General features: G+C 46.4%; 1 protein-coding gene across 5 annotated transcripts in view; it reads right to left on the bottom strand.

The window, feature by feature from the left end:
• Nucleotides 1-24,210, bottom strand: part of Vgll4 (vestigial like family member 4) — a 118,634-nt gene that overhangs the window by 41,753 nt on the left and 52,671 nt on the right. Inside the window, exon 1 of one of the 5 annotated variants that reach the window (XM_021165063.3) lies at nt 17,194-17,708. The exons of the other annotated variants lie outside the window; for them this stretch is intronic. Coding sequence (XP_021020722.1) covers nt 17,194-17,275 — 82 coding nt within the window. The 5' untranslated portion in view covers nt 17,276-17,708. Of the gene's footprint in view, nt 1-17,193; nt 17,709-24,210 lie in introns of those variants that run through there. 5 annotated transcript variants of the gene reach the window in all.

Below are 24,210 nucleotides of genomic sequence, written 5' to 3'. Positions count from 1 at the left end.
AGTCACGGGGCTCCGCTATGTCCTAATGAGTTCTCTGGATCTCTGGTCTCTCTATACTATTAACCTCAAGGGTCTAGCAGGTGGATCAACTCACTTCAATCGTGCTTTCTAGGCACCGTGGCAGCAATCCCCAGCATCCTCCATCACAGACCCCATCCTCTGGAATACAGAAGCAACAGTGGGCTGCACCTGAGGACTCTTGTGCTCTCCCTTGTTTCCCACTGGAACTTTCATCTTAGAACAACCCACTATACTCACACTCATGTATTTCAGCAGATCACCTCAGATAGCAAACACAGCAACTTTTCTGCTCTATGCAGATCCACTGGTATGGATCTTAACAGTGGCTGAATGCAGAGAGAGTGACCTCGCACATATCCGATCCCACTGGCCCCATACACCCCACATGGGTGCATTCTCTCACAAAAATGCAAAAATGTTGGGGTGGGGAGATGGAGCGTGCGCAGACAGGCACAGTCAAGACCCTGCCTCTCTGCGGGCTAAAGAGAGTGTTGGACACTAGAGCGAAATGAGCTTTTTGATCTTAAGATCTTCTAGAACGGTGCTGATGTTCATCTGCATGTGACACACACACACACACACTGACACACTGACTATCTGCATGGGTCGGACAGGCAAGATTCTAAAGACCTGGGATCCACTGAGTTCATACAGTGACCGCAGCACTCCTGTGTGAGGCCCAAATAGTTCTTGGTTAATTTCCTTGCAAGGCTCCTCTTTCTTGCTTAGTGAAATGCTTTTCCAGGACCACTCACAGAAGAACTACCCGACAGGCTGGAGCTCGATGCATATTCTTATACCTGATCCCAGTCCCAATGACAATTATCACTGGGACATCAGAATTCTGTAGTCATGATACTTTTAGGAGATCTTCCCATTAGCCCGTGAAACATCTGTAGCCCCACCTTCCCCATGGAACTCACATCACCATCGCCTCTGCATCAGACATTATTCTCATTTTAAAACGTTTACCTCTATTTTTATAACTAGAAACTTAGGTAAGTGTCTTCCCTTTACCTGGCTGATACTACAGTCTCCCCAATTGGAGCCAACGTTTGACATTAGCTGCTTCCTATTTTGTATAAGGCAAAATCTGTCATCTAACTCCTATAATTCACTCTGAGCAAGCCCCTAGGAGTCTGTGACTTCTGGTCAGTCAGTGTCTTGGAATCCACAGAAACAGGAGGGATGGGCACAGGGATAGAGGGAAGCTTTAACTCAGAGATTAGCTTTGGTACACTCAGAGGGAAGCAGGGCACTCTTCCGGCTAACCTCCTAATGATGTTGAAAGCATCCACAGAGCTGCTGCTCCCCTCCTCAGAGTGAGGGCCCTGAAGATTCACCTCTGGAAGCTCCTCCTTCCATGATGTGATACTTACAGACTGTGGCTATGAAGTGAGCGATAAGACACAGCAAATGCTGTGATTCAGGTAAGTGCCTCAAAGGCCATGTGGTCAAGGCTGGATCCCCAGTCTGTGAGTGGGAGGGAGTTAGGTTGTTGGGCCTTGAAAGGGGTATGGCTTCTTAGCCGCCATGTGCACCCAATACAACATGCTGCCTCACCACTGGCCCAGTGCAACAGGACCAAGTGACCAGGATTGAAACCCAAAGTAGACCTTTTCCTTAGTAAGCGTGTTCTCTCAGATGCTCTACCACGGCTGTAAAGCTAACACATCTAAACAGGTGCATCTCTCTGGAATCCCAACAGTGCCAAGGGCTTTACCTTCTGACCCAAAATATTTTTCAAATCCCTTGGGGACAGAAGCATCACTTGTGATAGCAATGTGTGACCACATGAGTTAGAAAATTCCCCATGGCAGTGCATCTTACTTCTATCTGGAGATCCACAACCTAGCTTCACGACAACTGAAACACAACTATAAAGTGTCTGGTGCTATCGTTCACGGCTTTGGGTTAGATGACGCCTTCTTCTGAGATTTTTAGAAATGTTTTATCTTTACCTTGAATTATACAAAACATCGTGGAACTAAAAACGTCATCCAGACACCAATAACAAACCACACTGGTACTGCCCCTGGGACCATGACATTTTCCTATGTCAGCTGTTGTCACTGCTGCTGTAATGATAGCTGAACCCAGAACATGACTAATGCAGGGAAATTCTTCTCAACCCGAAGAAAGAAAGAAATCATACAAAAATAAATGAATCACATTACCCACCCACCCCCATGCCACCCCCACCACTACCACCAGTCAAAACAAAATGCCCACCTACATGGGTGGACACATATGCAACCCCTGGTCATTTCCCTAAAGGTTCTGGTGATCTCCTCCCTGCTTAAAGGGCTGTATTGTTATTTGTCTGTTGCTGTGATAAAGCACCTTGACCAAGGCCATTTGCAGAAGAAACAGTTTATCTGGGCTACGGTTCTAGAGGGTCCATCATGGCATGGAGGCCGGAAATCGAGAGACCACATCTGTAAACACAAACGCAAGCAGAACTTGGGGAGGAGAAAACAGCTAGTGGGGTGAAACTTTTCATCTTGAAGCCTGTGCCCAGGGAGTGACATATTTCCTCCTGCTACGCTGTGCTACCTAAACTTCCCCAAAGAACACTACCAGCTGGGCACCAAGTGTTCAAGCCATCACAGAGATCTAGCACAGATGGGGTGTTCAGAGCCTTTAAAACACTAACAGGCATTTTAGGGTGCCATTTACTCCCTGTCCTCTAAGCATCACCGTGGGATCTCTTCCGCCAGGGCTTTCTGCATCCACCCAGCTGAAAGCCGCTCACACAGATACATATGAGGGAATCATCAAGCCCGTGAAGAGAGGTGAGGAGCAGCAGCCGGTGCTCTGAGCAGCTGACTGTTTTACACAACATGTGGGTGAATGAGCCAAGCCAAACAAGATAAAGATAAGGCCAAAGACATCAGGGGTCCCAGGGTGACACCCCAGATACGTCTGCCCTGTAGCCAGAGGGCGCACTCTCTGACCTCACTCTCCTGCACACTTGCTTATGACCTGACTTGCACATAGCGCTGCACATGTGCTCCTGGCAAAGAGAACACACAAACATATAGATTCATATCAATGTGTCCTCCTCCTAGACCACCACCTGGCCCTCTCTGCCCAGGCTTTGTTCTCACTGACCTGTCTTCAAGAAACTTAACACTTTAAGATGCTATGATGGAGAGGAAGAGGGTTTAGCTCTGAAAGTGGATCTAATCAAATGATGGTTGCCATTATGTAAACAGTCAACTTTACTGTGACTTGAATTCTCCTTCTTCCAAAGAAAATCATCACTAGCCACAAGCTATTGCAGACTCCACCTGTGCATCTGGCCTCAGACTAATCTAGAAAGAGAAAGCCATTCAGTTTTATAGGAACGCTTCTCCAAGGCTGCCCTGCTCCTGGAGGGCAGAGAGTGCCTCGTCACAGGAGTGGATCCAGTGTGTTACCACGAAGCTCAACAGCAGGTGGAGCTGACTTTAATGACATCCTGTGGCAAAGACGGGTCACACAGCTCTTGGGAACAAATACTGGATGAGACAGGCTTTCCCTATGCATCCCAGGCTGCCCTGCAAGTTCTCAGCCTCCTGCTGCCTCAGTCTCAGATGACAGAATAAGGAACCATACACAGCCTAAAGGATCCTTTATCTCTGTCTGATACTCAACTAAGATAAATGTGTATAAACTGTAAAATAATCACTTAAAAACAGAAGGCACAGTCTAGAATGCTAGGGCCAAGCACTCACAATGAAAAGCGGGGTCATTTGACTTCCCCTAATGATGACCCTGAACAAAACCCCCAGGTGAACTTTCTGATAGTTATCGTGATTCACCAGAACTAGGCAGCTCCACTCAAACCTGGTTAAACCTCCAGGGCTAAACAGCTCCATCCACAACCTGCCGCCCAATGCCATGAAGTCAGACTCCAGCCATCTCTTGCTTTGAGGTCTCCCAGTCACAACAAACTCAAAATTCTAACTTGATGGGCCAGCAAGATGGCTCAGTGGGGAGTGGTGATTGGCAATCACGCCTGATTACCTAGTTCAGTACCCCCCACACCCCACAGGCTATAGCATGTGTGCCATACATGCACACAAAATAATTAAAATATAATTACACTTGTAAAAGTAAAATTCTCACGTAATATGATGCTGTTTTTAATGAAAAAGAGAGGAAAAAAGTGATAAAGCCTTCCCTTGAGCAGTTACTGACATCTCAATAAAAGCTCAGGAAAAGAAGGAAAGGCACGCGGGTGGAGAGCCCAGGTCAGAAGCCAAGGGAAGCCTAGGATTTGCATTTCATTTTGAAAACACCAAAATCTTAGAGTGGCATCTTTAGAGTAAGCTCTTGAGACAGGGGCATTACCACCCCTCTCCCCCACACACACACACCTCAGGCATAATCTTTCTCATTTTAATATTTTTTAATTGAAGAAATTGTTTTCATTCAATATAACTTCCCCTCCCCGGTTCTTCCTCACCTCCCTACCCAGCCAATTTTATGATATGTTCTCTTTTTTCTCTTTCATAAAAAGAAACAAAACCAAAAAACAAGAAACACACGCACGCACACACACAACTCCTCAAAAACAAAAAAACACAAAAACAAAAATGAAATCAAACGACCAAAAGACCTATAGGACAAAAAAATACCAAAGCAAAATCAAAAAGTCTCTGAAATACCACGGACTTCACTTTGTATTATTGCCAAACATAGGGCATGTGGCCTGCCCTGGTGTGTGACTGATACACCCAGTGACATGCCATTGAAGGAAACAGTTTTTCCATTGGCATGTAGTTTTTTACTTAGGGGTGGGACCCTGGCTGGCTGGAATCTGTGAAGGTCTTGTGCATACTGCCATAGTCTCTGAGTTCAGATGTGCACCAGCCCTGTTGTGTCTGGAAGATACCATTTCCTTCAGGAAAAAAAAAAAAAAAAAAGACTCCTCCTGAGTGAGTTAACCAGACCTACGTGCTTTCTCTTACATGTGGGTGTTAGCTTTTCAGCTTTTGCTATGTGTGCCACAAACTGAATAACTACAGGGGTTTAGGTACCTGGTAAGGAATCAGGGAGAACGACAGGGTCTCCCAAGAAGGACCAATAAAGTACAAGATTATGGAGAGATAAAGGGGGAACTAGAATCAACTAGAAACTAGGAGATTAAATAGGGAGAGAGATGGGAGAGAGCGAATATGGGAAGAAACAGAATATGGGAAGGATAACTAGAGGTCACTTGAAGAACCACAAGGACACTTCCTAAAATGTAAACATATATGAAAGGAATCTAGACCGTGTCACCAAATAAGAAAGGAAGACAGTGCTCCAAACTAGACACCTTATGCCACCAAGTAAAACTACCAGTGCTAGGTTAGGAATGGATTATAGTTTGTGGAGTTGCTGGCCCAGGGCGTCCCATGATGCTCTCCCCACCCCCAAACATCACAAACTATTGCTCAAAGCTACTGGTTGCTCTCCATGATGATGATGTCCTATCAGTGAAGAAAACACTTACGTCATCAAATATGAAGCAGCCGAGCTGGTGCCCAGCTAGAAGCGTCACCCCTACTGACTCGCATCTGCGGTGCTGGAAGGTACTTTGCAATCCACTGGACGAGAAGGGAGCTATCAATATGACCCAGTTACACACCCTGTAACCCACAACAGTGGCCTGCTTGTGAGATATATTGGTGCAATCATGGCACAAATGTTACAGAGGTAACCAACCAGTTTCTAGTGGATTCAAGGCCCAGTCCATGAGAAGGACTCCACACCTGACATTGCTAAAGTAGCCAATACCCTGAGCGCACACTGGCCATAGGCCAAAGGGAAAACCAAATACTATTATTCTGCCAAACACAGCAATAAAATAACTTGTAATGACAAACTGCTCTATGCACAGCTCTGTCAAGCACTCAGTCCTCATCAGAGCAGCTTCTTTTTGTAGTAGATGGAAAATAACACAGAGACCCACAACTGGACAATGTGTACACAGTAAAAGACTTCAGAGAAATGTCTTTATCACACTCCAGTCCTTCAAGGTTCAGAGATCTATGCAGAACAGGAAGTGGAAAGGTTAAGAGTCAGGCATTATCTTTAAAGGTCTGAGAAGAATACAGAACTAAACCCTTCTAGGGACTTCTTTTTTTTTTAATTTATTTATTATTATACATAAGCACACTGTAGCTGACTTCAGACGCACTGGAAGAGGGCATCAGATCTCATTACAGGTGGTTGTGAGCCACCATGTGGTTGCTGGGATTTGAACTCAGTACCTTTGGAAGAGCAGTCAGTGCTCTTACCTACTGAGCCACCTCACCAGCCCTCTAGGGACTTCTTAAGCTCACTGAATTTTCTTACTCTAAATGCATTTTGTTCCCAATGCACTGGGAGTCCTGATGAATCATATAACCTTTTAAAATCAAAAAGTTGCTACCACTGCAAAAAATGTTACCTCCTAACACCATAGCTACATGCAACTCTTAGACCGTGGCCACAGTTAATAAACCAAATAAAGACCGCATACCTTTAAGATTCTAATGTTTGTTTATTTGTTTAAAAAACCTTCACAGGACCATAGAGATGTCCATTCATCTCTATGTTCTATAGCTTGCAAAAAAAAAAACTAATGACCTTCCAAGTTTGTATGTGACTATTGCCAACTGCCAATGGTCTATCGGCTCCTAGGCATCCACCTATAATGGTAACACCTGCCCTAATCTCCTGCATAGGCCTGCTCTGTCCCTACCGCTGGAGTTTACGCTGGCATCCTAAAGTTTATATATCTGGTAAATAGCTGTACCCCCAGCACATAAAACAATGCCTGGCACACAACTGAGCAAAAGCGATTTCCCACAGACAACACGGTCAGTTACAGGTGGATCAACATCAAGACTAGACATCAGGACAAGCAGGGCAACTGCATCCCAAACAGCGTTCATCAATGCTTCCTGCACAGACTGAGATTCTCCACCCTTTACCTGCTGCGCCTACACACCTCCCTCTCTACCCTTTACCTGCTGCGTCTCACCTGCACACCTCCCTTTCTGCTTGGTTTCCTCCCGGAACAGCCTTCAAAGAGTTAAGGAAGGCTGGAGAGGGTTTAGAGAGATGGCTGAGCAGTTTTGATCACTGGCTGCTCTTGCAGGACCTGATCCACTCCTAGCACCTATTGGAGACACCCCCATATTACGCTCAAGATGCCTGGGACCCCTGATGTCAAGGAATAAAAACCTGTGTGTTGGTTCCATGTCTCAAGAGCATGAGGCTACAGCCTCTTGTGGGCTCCAGTATGAGTGCTGAGAGGCCCCAAGGCCCACTTCTTTGGCGCAAGCATCTTGTAATGTCATTTCTCCAAGTATTCTTAGTACTTTTCATTCTTTTAAACTGGTATTTGGTGACCTGGCAAGACCTAGTAGGAGCCTGCTTAATATACAAAAACTAAATGTTACCATTAATATTAAAGTGAAGGCTATTCATGAATTCAAAAAAAAAAATGTATGTTACAGTCACTCGCTCGAGGTAAAAATGAAAGCAACTTAGAGCCGAGGTCAAATAAGTAATTCTGGGGTTGCTCCCCCAGTCTTAGTCTCAATTCTGTATAATAAAATAGTACATTTTTATCATAAAATTAAGAATAAAATAACATACAAATATTTCTCAAAAAGTTAGCAGTGGGTTCCTTGGGTTCAGGAACGATGGTAGCTAGCAGCCCCCTAAAAATTCACCATATAGGTTAAGTAAGTCTTGGTAAAGAAACAAGTGGAGTCCAAAAATTACAAAAACTGTAAAAAAAAAAAAAAGTCAGCAGTATAACCTCATGTTTGCCCTTTCATAAAACTGTACTGTCTCACAAATGTCTAAAAGAATCTGACTTTGTAACAGCAATACTGCTGCCCCCACCCTCACCAAAGACTGGTACTCAAAAACAATTTTTTTTAATTTTTAAAAATTGTGCTTGCTGTAAAATTTTTATGTTTAAATTTGTATAGTTCCCTTTTTTTTCTGTTGTGTGACCAGAAACCAGATCACAGAACATGCACTGAATTATCACAATGGCCTCAGTTAATGTGCATAATCAATACATATGACCAAAATATTCCCTTTTCTTTTTCCATTGCCATGTGTGTTATATGCATGTTCTTTGAATGTGGTGTGTGTGTGTGTGTGTGTGTGTGTGTGTGTGTGTGTGTGCAGGTATACATGTGTCTGCGTGCATGTGGAGGCCTGGGGTTGGTAATAGGCACATTCAAGCACTCCTCCACATTATTCATTGAGAGGCAAGGTCTCTCAATCAGACTCAGCTCACCAATATGGCTAGTCCCAGTAGTGGGCCACCATGCCCACTTGGCTTCTAACAATTTAAACTTTGGTCCTCAGGCATATGCAGCAAGCCCTTTAAGCACCGGGCTCTCTCCTCAGCCTTGAAAAACAATTCTGTTTGTTGGTTTGCTTTTTGAGACAGGGTCTCTCTATGTAGTCCTAGCAGGTTGACCTCAAATTCACAGATATCCTCCTGCCTCTGCCTCTCAAGTGCTGGGATTATTAAAGGTACACACTACTATGATGCCTAGCTCTCTAAAAACAATTCTTAAAAAAATATTTAGATGACAGTGGATTGAGGAACAAGGGGCCAGAATGCAAGCAGACGTTAAGTTAATTTTCTCCTTCCTATAACTCGGACAGCAAAGCAGAGTCTTACGCCCCCCACAGCTGAAGAGGATCTCGGGTACAGAGAAGGGAGTCACAAAGAGAAAAAACAGGAGAGGAAGGAGAAACAGCTCTTAATCCCTGAGTCCCACAGGGTTGGGACCATGAGCCTGGTGGATAAGCTGGACTTTCACAGAGTCAGGAGGAAGGAAGGAGGGGAGGGGAGGAAGGGAGGGAGAGGAGGAGGGAGAGAGGGTGGGAGGGAGGGAAGGAGGGAGTTCAAAGGAGTTTGTAGATGGGAAAGCAAGATGTCCCTTGACTTCTGCACAAAAGTCGGGGTACCTGTGCAAGCCTATGCAAACACACACACACACACGCATGCTTAAAAAAGTGCACTGAAAATAGTTTTTAAAATGCATAGTAAGAATGAAAGAACATGGGTAAATAAAAGTGCTTATAATAATAAAATAAAAATTCAAGTTATCCCGACTCTGGGATGGTGCAGCCATAGAATGAAGATGAGAAAAACTGCTCAAAAGCTGCACTCATGGCCCTCTTCATTATCAGGGAGGGAACATGGCCACTGCCCAACTGGATTATGGGTAGTGCAAACAACTCTGTTGAACTGCTTGGCAGCTCACATCTGCATGAAAACAAGACATACCGGAGTTCACACATCTGCATGAAAACATGACATGCCAGAGTTTGTTCTATTAAAATCCAGTCACTAGCCAAGAGGAAAACGGGCGCTGTTTTCATGGGAAACAGGCGTAAGATTAAGAACAAAGCATGTGGATAATGCTTTTTCATTCATAACTCTAGCAGAAGCATGGAGCTTGAGATGGTTGTTCTTGGTTGTCAACTTGACTGCATCTGGAATTAACTAAAACCCGAAATGGCCTGGCACACCTGTGAGGGATTTTTTTTTCCTTAATTAAATCATCTGAAGTGGAAAGACTCATTTCCAATTCTGATCTTTGAACTAGGAAGCTACACCTTTAATTCAGATCTTTTGACATGCAGAGATCCTCCTTTCATCTGGCCCTCACCTTCTGTTGGCAGCCCATAAAAAAGAAAGTGGAAGGGGAAGCCTGCTCTCTCTGCCTGCTTGCTCTCACTCTTGCTGGCAAGTCTATTCCTTCACTGGCATTAGAGCCCGCTTCTTCAGGACCCCAGTGTATGCTGAAGAGCCACTGAACTACTACTGGGTTCTTAGACCTTTTGTTGGTAGACAGCCAGTAGTGGACTAGCTGGACGTCAGCCTGGAAATTCTAATAAATCCAATGGATGGATGGATGGATAGATGGACAGACCGACAGACAGATGGATAGCTTGATTTTGTTCCTCTAGAAATAAAACCATGACTAATTCACAACTATTGCTGAAAACAATGTCCCCTTCTTGCCCCCACAAAGCTGAGTGAGCAGTGTTCAGAAGATGGCTCTGTCTAAGCTCTTCTGTGTCTCAGCCCACAGGAGGCTGTTGCTACAGCAAAGCTGACTTGTCACATGCCAGCTTCAAGCCACCTGCCTATAATCAGTCTCCCCACTCAGGTCCCAATTTAGTCCGGCATCCAAGTGTCACCCGACTGGCATCATCCCAAGTGCCACCCAACTGCACTCTCCAAGATGGTCTGGATGTACATCCTTCCATCAGTATGGGAGGAAGAAGGACTTGAAAAGGTGGTGGGGAATGTGAATGAAATACCAGCTGGGAAAAAAATTCCAACTGGAGCATCAGGAGATGTTTAACAGCCAGTGAATGAACAGGAAGGCGTTGTCAATCCGAGAACTGAGGGGGGCGGCCTTCCCTGCTGCAGCCTGGCTGCCCATGGGAAAGACAGCAGCAGCCCTTCAGGGCCATTGAGCCACTTCACAAGATCTCATTAAGGCACAAGAGCCCAGGGTGAGAGCGTGTGCTGTGCATGTGTGAAGCCCCCTGGCCTCCACCCCCAGCGTATTCCGCAACCCCCAAAAGACAGCAGGCAGAGAAACTCCAATTACATGCAGCTAGAACAGCAAAAGAAGACAAAACAAAGCCCCTCTGCCAGGGCTGGCTCGATGGCTCAGCAGGTAAGAGCACTCTGCTGGTCTCCCTTGGCGCCATGCCCACGCGCACACACACACACACACACACACACACTTAAAAATAAAAATAAAATATTTTTCAAAATCCATTCACAGCTGAGGCATGGAGGTGTGCTCCTTCAATCCAGAACTCTGCTGCTAGAGAGGCAGGTGGACCTGTGTGTGCTTGAAAGCCGGCCTGGTTTACACAGTGGATTCTAGGCCACAGAGCCTGTCACAAATAAATAAATACAACGAACTTTCTACTTTGGGGGGATTTGTTTTGGAGACCTGGTTTCTCTGTGTATAGCACTTCTGTCCTGGAACTCACTCTGTAGACCAGGCTGGCTTTGAGCTCAGAGATCTGCCTGCCTCTGCCTCCTTGAGTGCTGGGATTAAAGGCGTGAGTCACCACCCAGCTAGATTTTCTACTTTTACTCGGGTAAACGGACTTCCCTTTCAATGCGCAGTGAGTCACAATGTTATTATTGAAAAATATTCTACACGAGACCCAAAGTTAAAACAACCCACAGAATCTGAAGGTTGATGTAGGAGTGAGATGTATGGCTCAGCAGTTAAGAACGCTTTCCAGACCTCAGTTGGCTCCCCAGCACCCACCTCAGTGGCTCAGAGCAACCTTTAATCCCAGCTAGAGAGATGCGATGACGACCTCTTCTGGCCTCCATCAGCATCCAACCACACACAAACACATTGTCTAATATAAACAAGACTTTAAAATTCTTAAAAAGTCGGCACAGTGAGGCAAACAGGCAGAAAGAATTCTCAGAACTTCTAGAACACTGGTGGGCAGATGGCCCAGCAGGAAGGGCACTTGCCACTCAAGCCCTGGGACCCACATAAAGGTGGAAGAAGAAAGCTGACCCCACTAAGTAGCCCTCCAACTGCCACCCATGGGCACGGCACACACAAGCCCCTGCCCCATATCATATGCATGATTTGAAAATCAAAATAAACAGACAAATATCCCTGGGGCTCAGAGGTGGTGGAGATTAAGGCTGCTCGCTGCTTACGGAAGAGTTTGTTTCCCAGCTGACATGTTGGCCACTCACAACTGCCTATGACCCCAGCTCCCTCTGTTATAGAGGGGTCACCCTTTATTGGTCTCCTCGGGCACCTGCGCGTGTGCGCTTGCACACACCCATGAGTGTATATTAGAAAACAGTCCCTTTTTTTAAAATAAAAGTAAAGTTAGCAAGCTTGTGACATCCACTTGGGAGCGAGAGCCCGGCAGGCGTGTGCAGGGGAGTGAGTGTGGCACCAACAGAAGAGAAATCATTTTTAAAATGAAGCACGTGCGTGCGTGCGTGGGGGAAGGGGCGTGTCGCAGGAGGACAACTCACTCATGACTTCTTTTTTAAATAAAAAAGGGAGGAGGCCTGCTTCACACTACCAGCTTCTACTGCTGAGCAAGGCGAAAAAATAATTACCATGAGCTAAATATACAAATAGCATTAAATATAAACTGTCATTAAATAAACATTAAATACATAGAGATGAGGCAGATACAGCCAGCTACATTCCCCGGGAAGACTTTTTTATATATATTTGTATACAAGCAACGAGCTAAATCTGGATCTAATTTCTTCATGACAAAACCCAGTTTTTTGCCTCATTCTGGCAGTGGAGCAGAACTAAGCTTCACTGAGAGGCTCTGAACACACCACGGAGACTCTTCCCTCCCCCTCTTTCCTTTTACATTTATTTAGGAAGTGGGCGGGGGGGGGGGGTGTACGCGTGTCCTGGAAGGCAGAGGACAGCTTTTGGGAGACAGTTCTCTCTTTCCCCCATGTGGGTCCCAGGGATTGAAACCGGGTCATCACTGGGCTCGGCTCTAAGTACCTTTACCCACCGAGCAATCTCCTCTGCCCAGAGATCTCTTTATAACCACACTGCATGACTTTTAAAAACTTGTTTCCCAGCAGTGAACCCAGACACCCCAGGAACACAAGGCAGAGGAGGAAGGGGGAGGACAACGCTGCCTTCTAGGGCTGCCTTCTAACAAGCCAAATGCTGGCTCCCACAGATAACAGCCAAGTCAAACAATCCTTCCAGAAAGGGATTGGGAATTATGGGCGTGGAGCTGGAAGGAAGGAGGCTCTAATCACACCTTCCAGGCACAAACTGTAATTAGGAGGAACAAGGACAGAAGTGTTCTGCGCTCACCTGGGCTTTTATCAATCCCTCCCATTCTCTCTCTCTCTCTCTCTCTCTCTCTCTCTCTCTCTCTGTTCATACACACACACACACACACACACACACACACACACACACCTGTAAAATGTTAAAGTTGAACAAATTTCCACAGTAAAATGGCTACAGATGCACCACCAGGGAACACAGCTGGATAAAGACCGTGTCACTTGATCTGTGGGTAGGGCTGGGGACCAGCCCTGGGACTTGTGGCCTGGCGCTTGTGGCCTTTTCACTCAACAGCGTTGGAGGCTCCCAAGCCTCCTCAGACAAAGAATAATGAAGCTGGGCCTCCATCAACCTGTTGCTGGTAGACTGGCAAGAAACCAAAGAGTCCCGTGCCCAGACTTGCACGGCCTCAAACTGCTGTGCCGCTCAAGTGCGTCCGTTCCCTTCCGGTCTGGTCCAGGAAGATGGATCTGAGTGCAGCCCGCGGTGAAACAAGTGTAATTATGTTCTAAAACAGTCAACGGTTCTAAACCCCGAGCAGCTCTCCATGCCATCTCTGGAGCTTCGAGCCCATCACAATACGTACTTTCTCCCTACTTTCTCCCAAGACAAATCACACTATTAAATTAAAAGGAGAGAATTCTTCTACCAAATTACACACTAATGGCTCTTAACCCATAATTGAAGAATCACTAACAGCATTTTACAGCCACGGCCAACCGTGAGCATTTATTAGCATCTAAGTTTTTAGTAATTATGTAAATATGGCTGTCCACCATCTTGAAACATCCCACACTCCTCTGCTTCCTGAAGGACTCACTCTTGGGGACCTGGCCCCTAGCTAGGGCCTTTCCTTCTTCCTCCAACCCCATCCCACCCCCACCGTCTACAGTGGCAGGGAGAGAAACTTCTAGAAGGCTGGTCATCTACAGCCAGAACCACTACTCTTCCTTGGACATCAAACAAGGCTCAGAACCTGGACCAGTTGGCATCAGGACAATGCACTGTGGGCTGCGAGTAGCCTGCCCCGCCCTCCAGCATCACTTCCTGAGGATGTGAGCAGAGGAGAGACACTAACTCTGGAAAGGTCGGGATGGGAAGAAGAGGCCCAGAGACGGGTGGAGTTCCCTGGGCTCCAACCTCAGCTCAGCCCTGCTACAAACTATGAATCCATCTGAACAGAGAGACGCTCTGGCCCTCAGTTTCATTAGCAAAATAAAGCGAAGGTATGAAGTGATGTCTGAGGCCCTGCTTGGCTCTGTGATGACGAGTTAATTAGAGAAAACACAACAGTTTATAATTAAAGACTGCATTATACAGCAGTGACCACAGCCCGGGGGAAGGCCTGCAGACCTTTTACCACTTCCTGGAGCCCAAGAAGGCCCTGAGCTACGCCTTGGGGTTGTGCCAGTCACCAAGGCAGCAGCTCTGCCCTCATGAGGCTTCTGACCTTCCAGTGGGGTGGTACACTCGCTCACTCGCTTGGGAGTTCAAAGGGGAAAGGAAAGGGAGGGCTGGCTGGGGCTGCCCTATGTCTTTTTTACGGACACAAAGGCAAAAGTGTGCTTCTGTAGGTACCATGGGATCAACTGGAAGCATAAAGCAGGATGTAGTGGTTAGCTGTGGGGCGTGGTGGTAAGAGGCCATGAGGCTTCTGAGCTTATTCACCAACACAAGCAAGTCTACTAAGTCACTCATCATTAGCGCAGAAACTGGTTCTCACAAGTTAGACAGATCTTCTGTTTCAATACCTCAGGCTCCCCAGAACCAGCACTGGGCTATCTGTTTCCCTTTGTTGGCCTTTCAATCCTCCTCCAAAGTGACTATGAAGGCAGGCATCAGGATGGGGTTGCCATGCAGGGAGCAGCCCCAGCCATTTAGAACAGGTCTGGGTACATGGGGCTCCTCCGTAGGAGAAAGGGAAGATAACGTAGCTCTGATCCAAGACCTCAAGGAGGGCGGGCAATCCAGAGTGGATTCAAAAGTAAGATGCAGGGGTTCTTGTGTGCTACAGGGTAGGTGGCTGGCCCATCCTCGTGACGGCCACTGAGAAAAGAAAGGCAGTGAGGACATAGTTCCCCTGACACAACCAGGGTTGTCGTTGCACCAACCTGGACAAGCAAAGCTCCCCACCTACACTTTCACTTCTAAAGCCAACAGGGCAAACACTGAGTCTGTCCCCTGCTGACAGGCAGGAGACTGGCCTGTGCCCCAGATGAAATCAAATGCCACCTATCCCCATCCACACATGTTCCACACCACTGCCCTGGCACGCTGGAGGGCTTGGCAGGTTCAATGCAAACAATTGCAGCACACCTCATTTAAACTGTACCAACTTCTCCTCTGCTTTGTTTGTTTGTTTGTTTGTTTGTTTGTTTGAGACAGCTGTCTATAGAGCCCTGGCTGTCCTCACTATAGGCTGGCCTGGAGTGTAGACTGGCTGGCCTGTAACTCAGAGATCCACCTGCCTCTGCCTCCTCTGGGCTGGGATTAAAGGCGTGCGCCTCCAGGCTTAGCTGTGTTCGTGCTGTTTACAGGAGAGAACGCCATGTATGATTGGGTACCCATCCTTCCACACGGCCCTCGCAGTGGAGACCAGATGTGTGTGGTGTTTACAGCGAGGAAACCAGAGGACATAAACAACTGGCTCTGAGCACTACTCAGGTTTTGCTGCGCTTTTCTTCATTTCCTGTGTATTTATTTTGGTGTTAGAATAATATTACCTTTCATAATAAGGAAAACAGGAGCAGATGTTTAAACTAAACAGATGATAGCCTGGGATCCCACGCATCCACTCGGCTCTCAGCTTCTAGGTCTGCTCTTCCAAACAGCGAAGGAAACAGGACAGCTAACTGTTGGCATTTGTGCTTTCTGTGGAACCACACACCTGGGGGGCTGCAGAATTTCCTCCTGGGACACAAGGAAGGAACCACTGTCCTAGCAGCCTCACCCGGGCCAGCCAGACACTCTGTTTTGTTTTTTAAAGATTATTTGTTGACAAAGAAATCATATTAAAAGTTTTAAGCCTTCGATGTGGATTCTTTTTTTTTTTTTTTTTTTTTTTAAGACAATACATGAATCCCAGCAGAAATCGCGTCTGGTGGCCTCTGGAGAATCCAGCCTTTGAGATGAGAGGGTTTGGAAGCTGAAGTGCTTCTTATATGGAGAGGAAACTTGTCAAAGTAAAGTGATATCTTATTTTTTAAAAGGCAAAACGACAACAAAACCCCTTTAAATGAGATTTTTCCCCCATAGAGTTAATTTTAAAGCAGGCTTGAGAGAGAAAGGATATGTTTTCAACAACTTAAGAAGCAGATCTTAAACTTTTACACAAACACAACCGACTCTGCTCCCTCTTTTAACTTTTGTTCAAGAAAAAGCAGACAAACCCTCTTGGCTTACTCGGGGAGAGAGCCCAGAGCCTGCTGCCCACAGCAGGAAGAAACCAGGAAAGACTCCCCGGCAGCCCCAGGGCTCTCCCTGCCCGGCCAGTGCCACAACTCAGCCCCATTACCCTGGTCTCAAATCGCACGTAGGTAAGATTCCAAAAGATGGGATTAGGGTTTTCTCCAGAGAAGCTTAAATTACTACAGGGAGTGCCCAGGGGAAGGGGAGGTGATGGGCAAATCTAGGGGTGGGGGGTATTTTCCACTTTCTTCAGCCTTCTGGCTGCTTAGGGTGTAATTGCCAGGGACTGGGGTTGGAGGGAGCCTGTCTCACTGTCAGCTCTCTGCACAGGAAATGGGGCGGCAGACAAAGAGCCTGGCCTGGGCTCCCTGACACCAGGCCCTGCCAGTCCCACAAATCTCACAGGAAAAAAAAAAAAAAAACACTCAATGCCTGAGACAATGGCTCAGGAAAACAACAACTTACTGTGGCTTTCTGCTGTTGTTCCTCTACCACATGAAATTCAGAGCAAGGGTCCACACCGAACACTGTACACGGTTACGTTTAAAAATAAGTCCCAAGGCCCCTCCCCTCTACTCCAGCACCCACATGTTTAACTTCTCCTTACTTCTGTAAATTCCTGCTTATGCATAAAATGCCCACAAAATCAAAAGAGAAAAATCACTTATAATGTAACGATCTTGTCAGACCTTGCTAGTACATCGCAAGTAAACTTTTTAACGGCGTGTCTCCTCCAGCCCTCCCCGGCTGCCACCCTCCTGCCGGGCAAAAGCGAACTGTCCTGAAATGGTACACAACTCTCTTTCCACTCCTCCACCATCACAAAAAAGACAAGAAAATGTTCATAAGCCAGTCAGAGCCCCCCTCCAAAGGAGGAGTGGCCTTCACAAAAGCAAAGAGTACATTCTAGAACATCTACCTTCATAGCACAGAACGCCGATATTGTTGTTCATCTTGTCCAAGTATTGGTAGTTCAACAGGTCCATCTTCATAAACAGCATTTATCTGTCCGGCTAGCAAAGAAAAGCAGTTCTTTGCTTTCACCCCCAAAGAGAAAGTTTCAAACTCAGTCTTAGCTGAGTAGCTCCAGGCTCTCCTAAAACTTCAGGAAGACAGAGGCCCAGCCTCACGAGATCAAAACAAAGTATGTAAAAGGTTTTAAAAAAATCATACACACACACACACACACACAAAAATCAGACTCAAACAAAACCCGTCAAGGGCTTGTGGAAGGTGTCTGATTGTGTCTTCTATTCGGCTTTAAAAAATCATTTCAGAAGTCTTCTCAAGCCTGTCTTGGGGGTTTAAAAAGAAAGCAGTAAAAAAAGAAAAACACAAAGCACATTTCTCAGGACAAAGGCACTCTCCCTCACAGCCCGCTGCAAGCTGACTGCACTGACATGCGGGCTATGCTTGGTATGACTCGTATGTAAACCAGCTTCCTCTGCTTTTGGGAGGGGGGAGAGGGTTGCTGTGAGCATGCTCACTGGAGCCTCGGCTCAGGCTCCAGGCGCTGCAGAGTTAGCAGGAAGCAGAAAGAGGCGGGGGCAGTGAGGCACAGGGGGTGAGGAGAGGCTTTCCTCTCCGGAGCCAGAGGCCGGCAGAGGCCGAGGCCGAGGAAGTAAACCCCAGCAAGTTTTGGGGTGTTTTGTTTGTGGGGGAGGCTAAGCACAAAGTTTAGAAAAGAAAATCTGCTGTGGAAGCAAAGTACAGGGAATTCAACTTTCGGGGACTTCGTTGCAAGGGCTGGGGATCCAGGGCTTCCACCCGGGTGTGCTCTGTTTGGTACAAGGTTTCTTTGTTTCTTTGTAAGATGGGTTTATTATGTCCAGGGACACAGCGAGTGTTTACATTTTCAAAGTCAGTGGTACATGTGACTTCCTTCCTAAGCTCTGTAGCTGTACAGATGGACAGGACACCAGAGGCAAATCCGTCCTTGGAAGAGTAAACTGAGACCCGGGGACAAGTGAGTGGCCTACAGATATCTCTCTCTCTCTCTCTCTCTCTCTCTCTCTCTCTCTCTCTCTCTCTCTCTGTGTGTGTGTGTGTGTGTGTGTGTGTGTGTGTGTGTGTCTGTCTCTCTGTCTTTCTCTCACACACACACAAACGGGGGTGTGGGGAGCTGGCTGGAGAGGTGGTTCCAAGCACTGGCCGCTTTTGCAGAACACTTGAGTTCAGTACCCAGCACTCATAGCACCTGTAACTCTATTTCCATGGGACCTGATTCCCTCTTCCGGCCTCCATGGGTACCGCATGCAATGGCACAGAGACATGCTGGCAAAAAACAAAAACAAAAACAAACAAACCCAAAAATCAAAACAAAACAAAAAAACATGTACAAAAAAATACTTTTTAAAAATCTGTTTTCCAAACTCATCTGGGAGGTTGTGACCAATCATGGAAACTTTAAAAATGTTCCAAGTTCAAATCCAGAGCAGTGCTGAGCTTCATCAGCATCATGGAAGAAAGGAAAAGACCTGCTCTGAGTGACTCTGCTGCAGCCTAGCAGTGTGGTGCAAGCCTGTAATTCTAGCAGTCCGAGTCAGAGGGAGAGGAACTGCCACAAACAAGTTCCAAGACCTCTCTGGGCTGCTGAGTAAGCTCCGTCACACCCTCCCAAGACTTCATTGCCTTCACTTATTTTAAGACTGAAGCAATCCCCTACAGATGGAGGGATACACACAAAACGCTCAGCAACTTCTCCTCCATGACTCAACATCAAATATGATGGTTTGTAGGCAACGGGACACCAAGCTCAATCCCAGGGACCTATGTGGTAAAAGGAAAGAACAAACTCCCCCAAAAGTCAGATGCAGACACGCTCAGCTTCCGTGTCCCCCCCCCCCTCAGCCAAAGATGAGGGTCTCAAATTAAAGCCCTGGCTGTCCTGGAACTCACTAGGTAGATGTGACTGACCTCAGACTCACAGAGATCGCCTGCCTCTGCCCATCCAGTGCAGGGGTTAAAGCTGTGTGCCGCCATGCCTGCTCAGACTCGCTCAGCTTTAAATGGCTGGCTGTTTTCATATTTCTCCACAATGCTCATCAACCCACGAGGGGTGTTCTCCTTCTGTAATGAAGGTGGAGGAGGAAGCTCTCCACTTTAAAGTGAAAAGGCAAGATAGTAATCCCTGGGAAGACATATGTCCTTTTTTAAAAGAGCTATTTTTATTTTTAATTATGTGTATAGAGTGGGGGCTGTGCATGTGATGCAGGTACCTACAGAGTCCAGAAGAGTTCTTGGAACCCCTGGAGCTAGAGTTACAGACAGTGATGAGCTGCCCAATGTGGCGGCTGGGAACGGAACCAGGATCCTCCGTAAGAGCAGAATGTGCTACGAACCACTCTGTTGTCCCTTCAGCTCCTATGCCTCTTGTTGGTGATGGAGATCTTGTTTTTGTTTTAAGACCGGGTCTCACTTTATAGTCAAGGTTGGCTTAAACTCATGATTCACCTGCCTCTGCATTGCTGATATCAAGACGACAACCGTGGGCCACCACATCCAACTGCAGTGTCTTTAAAGCTTAGTAACTAAAGGCAGTACAATTCTAAGCAATTAATAAGGCCCTCAAAGGACCAAGATGGAAGCACCTGACTTAAAACACAAAGCTGACAGGGAGCTATGAACATTCAGAACTGCAGAGGTGAATGTCTATACGGGATGTGTGTGTGTTTGTGTGTGTGTGTGTGTTCTTGCTAGTCACAGATTATGTCACATACTAGTATCAGTTGGTATCAGATGACCAAAGTAAACTACTTGTGGAAAAGACGAAAACCAAGGCCCAGCTGTCGTCAGTATAAGTCTCACCACAGCATACAATAGGTACTCTACAAATATTGGTTATGGCTCAGCCTCCTGGTGGAACAGAGATGGCGCCGTCACCACAGACACAAGCCCAGGCTAACCACTCAATCACTCTGCCTGCCAGAAAGCTGACTACTGAGTTAGTCTACATCAGCCAAACCCACGGGCAGCTTAAAAGCCAGGGGTCTGACAGCACTTTCAGATACTTATTAGAATCAAATGTTCCTACTTGAGCCTTTCAGAGAAGGGAACATTGTATCAAGTTTGGGAAGACTGGGAACACACAGCCCCCACTGAGCTATCAGGTCCCCGCCTCCAGTCCAGTCGACTGTTCTCTTTAAAATTCACAGTGGTTCCACATTTAGACAATGGTTTCTGTCTAAAGGTGGTTCCCCATCACCATTCATGCAATTAAAATCAGTCTAAACTGATCCGTGAACAACAAAAGCAAAAAAAAAAAAAAAAAAAATCCAAAAATGATTTTAGGAAATGAGCTGGTGTCCTGCATCAACTGATCAGCTGGATGTGTGAGAACTCAGGCTTCCAGGCATCTCCGAATGTTCACATCCTTTGCACATTCCTCAGCAAAGTACAAACAACCATCCAAGACACAGCGCGGGCCAAGATAGGCTTGACCTATCTTAATACCCACAATGCCATTGTAAGACGGAAATCATGTGGTGCCCAGGATGGGACCAGGGCCTCAAGAATGTCAGCCACAGCCACAGTGCTACATAGAGTTTTAAGTTAAAACCTTGTGCCAGGCATGTGACACATACCTTTAATCCCAGCACTCAGGAGGCAGAGGCAGGCTGATCTCTGAGTTCGAGGCCAGCCTGATCTATACAGTGAGTTCCAGAACAGCCAGGGCAACACAGAGAAACCTCTCAAAATACACACACACATACACACATACCACCACCACCAAAAACAACCACAACAATACCCTTGCATTGATGACAAAGGAAAACCACTTAAGACTGACTTCTTTAGGATGCAAAGTTGAAGACCTGGTGGGAGCTCTCCTCTAGGAACCCTGACCAAGGAAGGACTAAGAGGTCCAGGCCATGTTCTTGAGGTCCATCCTGCACTTAGCTCTAAGGCAAGACAGGAGCTTTGTATAGCTCTCACCTGCCACACTATGCATAAATTCCAATCAGCACACAATAGGTCTTCAACATGTGAGTTGGAGTCTTTAAACAGGTGCACACCTGTTATCCAAATGTAGGAGAAAGAATCAAATTTCTTACTAGTGTGTCTCTCTGTCTAGTGGTGGGGTGGAGAGTGGGGTGTCAGATGACAACCCTGCCGCCTTTCCTTCCACTTTCCCCTGGCCTCTGGAGGTTGAATTTGGATTGGCAGGACACCTTGACCTGAGCCATAGGGGAAGGGATAGAGTCAAATTTCAAGTGGTCCTAAGTATGGACCAGGTAGATGTAAATTGTCTGTCAAGTTCCTTCTATAGCACGTCCTTCCAAGGAAAGACCCTAGTGTATCAGGCTATTTCTGCGATGTGGAATTGCTTAAACTGACTTGCTTTAAAATGTACTGTGTCAAAAATGTTGCATAAAGTATATCATTAACCTATGTCTTAATTTTTGTTCCCTGCAAAACAGTACCAGTTCTAAGTACTTCTTTTAACTAACCCAGGATCATTTTGTGCACTGTTGAAAGGGGTTTAACACACATTTGTGAAATTTGGAAAAAACAACATAAAAGAGCTCTTCAAACAGGATGTAAAATTTCAATACAACATCTCCCTCTAGGGGCCAATTTTAAATCACACTGGCAATTCAGAAAAGTGCAGTCGCCAGTGTAAACTCTCTCAAACACAACAGCCTCTTGCTTTTACCTAGACAAGTCATAGAAAATGACTCTTGAAAATTTTTAAAAGAGAAAATGCCTCTTACCAAATAGCTTCACCTTCATTAAACATCTCAAAAATTAAAACAAAAATACTATTAAGAACAAATTCTATTGGTGGCAGGTGACTAAAGAGAAGCAGGTTTCAAGATGAACTCAAGGCATAAACAAACTTAATGAGTACATGCTCAGAATAGTGGCTTTTTTTTTTTTTTTTTTTTTTAGCTTTTATTTGACATGTATGGGTATTTTGCTTGCATGTATGCCAGTGCACCATGTACATGCAGTACCCAAGGAGGCCAGAAGAGGGCTCCAATCCACCAGAACTGGAGTTACAAAGGTTGTGAGCCACCATGTGGGTGCTAGGAATCAAAGGCCAGACCTCCCAAAAAGAGGCCAATACTCTTCACCGCTGAGCCATCACTCCAGTGTTTAAAATACCTAGAAAAAGCCAAGGACAGTGATGCTAATGCCTATAATCCTAGCACCTGTGGCTCTGACCGAGGAGGACTGATATGAGGTCCAGTCCAGAGTGGTCTGTGCAGGAGAACACTGTTTCAACCACCGCCCCCGCTGCTCACCACCTTCACAATGAATCAGTGCTGCGGGAAGGGAATAAATTACCGTCCCCAGAAAGAGCGGTCTCTAGTGAACCCTGTTACATCTACAGTTCTCCACGCCCAACAATGTGCACGCCCAACAAAATGACTTCCACACGAGGGAAGCACCCTGAGCGGCACCCCAGCCCAGTTCCAATTTTAATTCTCTCAATGGTATTGTCAAGAGTAAGGTCAGGTCTCTTTTCTTTTTAAGATTTATTTATTTTTATTTTGTGTATATTTGTGCCTGAGTGTATGCCTGTGCACAACATGCATGCATTGCCTTCAGAGGCCAGAAGAGGGCACCAGATTCCCCCCTCCCCCTCCCCGGTCTGGAGTAATGGACAGTTGTGAACAGCATGTGAACGCTGAGAACCAAGCCAAGCTCCTCTGCAAGAGCAACAGAACACCCTTAACCACTGAGCCATCTCTCTAGGCCCCATTCTTACCTTTCAACCCTGTCAGCTGTATTCAGTACTGTAGAAGAGAAATAAACATTTCTGTTGAAAATATCATTAAGCCAAATAACGGCCAATAGTGTTCAAGTCTTCTCACAAAGCGAGCCCAGGTTTTCTGAGAGGGATGTGCCAGAGTCACCCTATAGCCACCCCTGCAGTGGTTTTACTGATGCTGTGCTTAGATGGACACTAACATGGCCACCAGAATTCCATCTACAAGACTGGTGTAGTTTGGGACCTAGGAGGCACCTCAGAGAGTAAAGGTGCTCGCTGCCAAATCTGACAACCTGAGTTCCATCCCTGGGACCCCATATGGTGGAAGGACAGCACAAACTCTGGCGAGCAGTGTGTAAATATGATAGAAGTCAAAGTTTCTAGAGTTGGTTGTTGTAATCCACAACTGTCACCCCAGCACATAAGAGCCCGAGATAGAAAGAGCAGATGTTTTTAGGCTAGCCTGGGCTACACTGTAACCCTGTTTCTAAAACACAAAGGAAGGAGAGGTGGTTTTCCCACCCACTGGAACCAGTCAGGAGCCTTTAAGCCAAGCACTGTCCAGTCCCCAAATCTATAGCCAGTCCCAGGGAGCCCCAGACAGATGAAGTTTGGATTTACGAGTACACACCTAGACAGTTTTAAAATGCTTCTCCTAGAACAGTGGCTCTCAACCTTCCCCATGATGCAATCCTATTAAAGGTTTCTCATGCTGTGGTGACCCAAGCATAAAATGACTTTTGTTGCTACTTCATAACTGTTATTTTGCTACTGTGATGACTATTAATGCAAATATTATCTGTGTTTCTGATGGCCTTGGGTGACCCCTGAACTACTGGCCTAGTGGGAAGCTCCTGACTGCAGGCCCAACCTTACAGGTGTAGTGCTCGTCACTACCACCAGGGGGCACTGTGAGCCAACCTAAGACACCACATCCCCCTTACATGTTGGCCTTCAGTATTCCTTTACATGGAAGGGCCTGTCATCTTAGATAGGCTTCCTAGCTCAGAGGCATCTAGAACTGATGCAAAACACATACACACACACACTACATCTGGGAACTGGGCTTAGCAGGCTCTCCTGTTGACCTGTCCCTCCCAGAAGCGGTTGGTCCCAGGAAGCTGGTGGAGAATTTCCAGTCTTCTCTGGCTGCACTAAGTGGGGTCACTGTCTCTTTACAGCTGTACCCCTCAAGTATTGGCCTCCTATTCACACCTC

The sequence above is a fragment of the Mus caroli genome, unplaced genomic scaffold, assembly GCF_978045245.1.
Source record: "Mus caroli unplaced genomic scaffold, Mus_caroli_1 scaffold_7, whole genome shotgun sequence".
In the NCBI taxonomy this organism is placed as follows: Eukaryota; Metazoa; Chordata; class Mammalia; order Rodentia; family Muridae; genus Mus; species Mus caroli.
Note: the sequence above shows the minus strand (reverse complement) of the source record. Positions and strands in the feature narration are given on the sequence as shown.